Source organism: Arachis stenosperma, chromosome 4, assembly GCF_014773155.1.
Source record: "Arachis stenosperma cultivar V10309 chromosome 4, arast.V10309.gnm1.PFL2, whole genome shotgun sequence".
NCBI lineage: Eukaryota > Viridiplantae > Streptophyta > Magnoliopsida > Fabales > Fabaceae > Arachis > Arachis stenosperma.
The window spans coordinates 2976689-2979014 of record NC_080380.1 but is presented as its reverse complement, the minus strand read 5'-3'; the positions used below and the strand labels follow the sequence as shown (position 1 = coordinate 2979014).

General features: G+C 50.6%; 1 protein-coding gene across 1 annotated transcript; it reads right to left on the bottom strand.

Moving 5' to 3' along the window:
* Window positions 1-260: 260 nt before the first annotated feature.
* On the bottom strand, window positions 261-1306 carry LOC130973980 (uncharacterized). The gene is made up of 2 exons (XM_057898680.1): window positions 907-1306; window positions 261-730 (listed from the first exon to the last, which is right to left on the bottom strand). The coding sequence occupies exons 1-2, from the start codon at window positions 1304-1306 to the stop codon at window positions 261-263; spliced, it is 870 nt and encodes a 289-aa protein (XP_057754663.1).
* Between the last annotated feature and the right edge of the window lie 1020 nt (window positions 1307-2326).

Sequence of the window (2326 nt, the reverse complement as noted above, 5' to 3'; positions counted from 1 at the left end):
AAACCTAGGAACTTTCCGGCCTCCATAGCAAATGCGCACTTGAGTGGATTGAGCCTCATTTTGAATTTTCTTAGCGCTTCGAAGACAGCTTGGAGGTCGTCTATAAGGCTGCTTGGCTCTGCTATTTTTACCAAGATGTCGTCAACGTAAACCTCTCCTATCTTGCTGATGAGGTCATGGAAGACTCTGCTCATTAGTCTTTGGTAGGTGGCCCTCGCGTTCTTCAATCCAAATGGCATTAACTTGTAACAATAAGTGCCTCATGGTGTTATGAACGCCGTCTTCTCCTCATCAGGCCGGTGCATCGGGATCTGATTATAGCCGGAGTACGCGTCCATGAAGCTGAGAAAACGATATCCTACTGCCGAGTCTACCAAGGCGTCGATGTTGGAGAAGGGGAAAGAGTCTTTAGGACATGCTTTGTTTAGGTCGGAATAGTCGACACACATTCTCCATCTTTCACTAGCTTTTTTTACCAGGACAATGTTGGATAGCCATGTCGAGTATTCGAGCTCTTTGATGAACTCGGCTTCAAGTAGCCCGGCTGTTTGTTTGGCGACCTCATTGGCCCTTTCTTGGGACATTTTCCTTCGTCGCTGTGCTACTGGCTTTGCGTTTGGTTTGACGGCTAGTCGGTGGGACATGACCTCGGGATCCAAGCCCGACATGTCTGATGGCGTCCATGCGAAGAGGTCGCGTTTGCCCTTATTACGACCTCCATGAGGGGGCCCTTGAGTTCAAGGGACAGATTTTTGTTTACGAAGGTAAACTGTTCGGCCGACTTCCCTATCTGGAACTTCTCCATGTCCCCCACTGGTTTTGGTCTCGGTTTGTCTTCTATCCTTACATCCAGGTCTGTCAAAAACACGCCAGCTGCCTTTTTAGACTCTTTTCTTAGGGAGAGACTGGCGTTGTCGCAGGCAATCGCCGCTTTCAAGTCTCCCCTAATGGAGCCAACAGCTCCTTTGTCCGTCACGAACTTCATTTCTAGGAATTTAGTACATATCACAGCTGAAAATTCGTTGATAGTCTTTCTTCCTAGAATGATGTTGTAGGTCGTGGAGTCTCTGAGGACTACGAAGTCTGCCATAACCGACCTCCTAGTGTCACCGGCTCCGAGGCAGATTGGGAGAGAGATCGTCCCGTCGGGTTTTATATAGTTGTCGCCTAACCCCATGACCCCGTGTTGATGGCTCTTGAGGTCGGATTCCCTGAGTCCCATGGCGTCAAACACGTTCCTGAATAGGATGTTGGAGTCAGCTCCAGTATCGACAAGGATTCGCCTGACTAACCCGGTCCCGACCATTGCTGTGATCACCATGGGGGTTTTCAGGGAGATCGTGAAACCACTGATCTTCTGGGCCGAAGGATATCACGGGAGGTCTTCCTCTTGAGGCGATGGGGTCTCCTGTCGAGATTGAAAGGATCCGGGTATCCTTTTTTACTGCCGACTTGGATTTTGGGGGGGGGTTGGGGTATCGCGTCCGATCACAACATTAACCATAAAAGTTAGGAGGTTGTCGGTGTTCCCTGTGGGCTCTTGTCTAGCCTTGACGGTTTGGCTACGGTCTTCTTCTGAGCACTCCCGTTTCCGTCTCCTTGGTTCTCGAATAAGTCAGGAGAACTCACTCAATTTTCCTTCCCGGATGGCCTGCTCTAGAGCATCTTTGAGGTCAAAACAATCTTGTGTCTTGTGACCAAAGCCCTTGTGATAATCGTAGTAGAGGCTTTTGTTACCCCCCGTTCTCTCTTTCAGAGGTCTGGGTCTGGATAGGATTCCCTTGTCCGCAATTTGTTGGTAGACTTCCACTATGGGCGCCGTGAGTGGGTGTAGTTGTGAATCTTCCTACCCGTGGGGGTTGCTTGGTTGGCTAGGATGCCGGGGGTTGTCGCCTGGGGGCCTGCCGAGCTGGGGCGAGCTGCCGTTTATAGCTGCCACAACCTGACTAACTTCCTCATCATTGATGTATTCCTTGGCCACTCTTTGAATTTCCTGCATGGTCCATACAGGCTTAGTTGTGAGGTGCTTCCTAAAGTCCTCGTTTAGCAGGCGGTTTGTTAGGCAAAGACTGGCGACCGAGTCCGTAAGGCCGTTGATCTCTAAGCATTCGTCGTTGAATCTGTCCAGAAACTTCTTGGTCGTCTCTCCGGGTTTCTGGGTAACCTCTAATAAGTTAATCGGGTGCTTTGGCTTGGCTATGCGTGTCGTGAACCAAGCTAGAAAGCTTTGGGAGATGTCCGCGAAGGCCGCGATGGACCCCTGTGGGAGTGCGTTGAACCATCGGATCGCTGGGCCGGCTAGCGTCATAGGGAATGCTCGGCATCT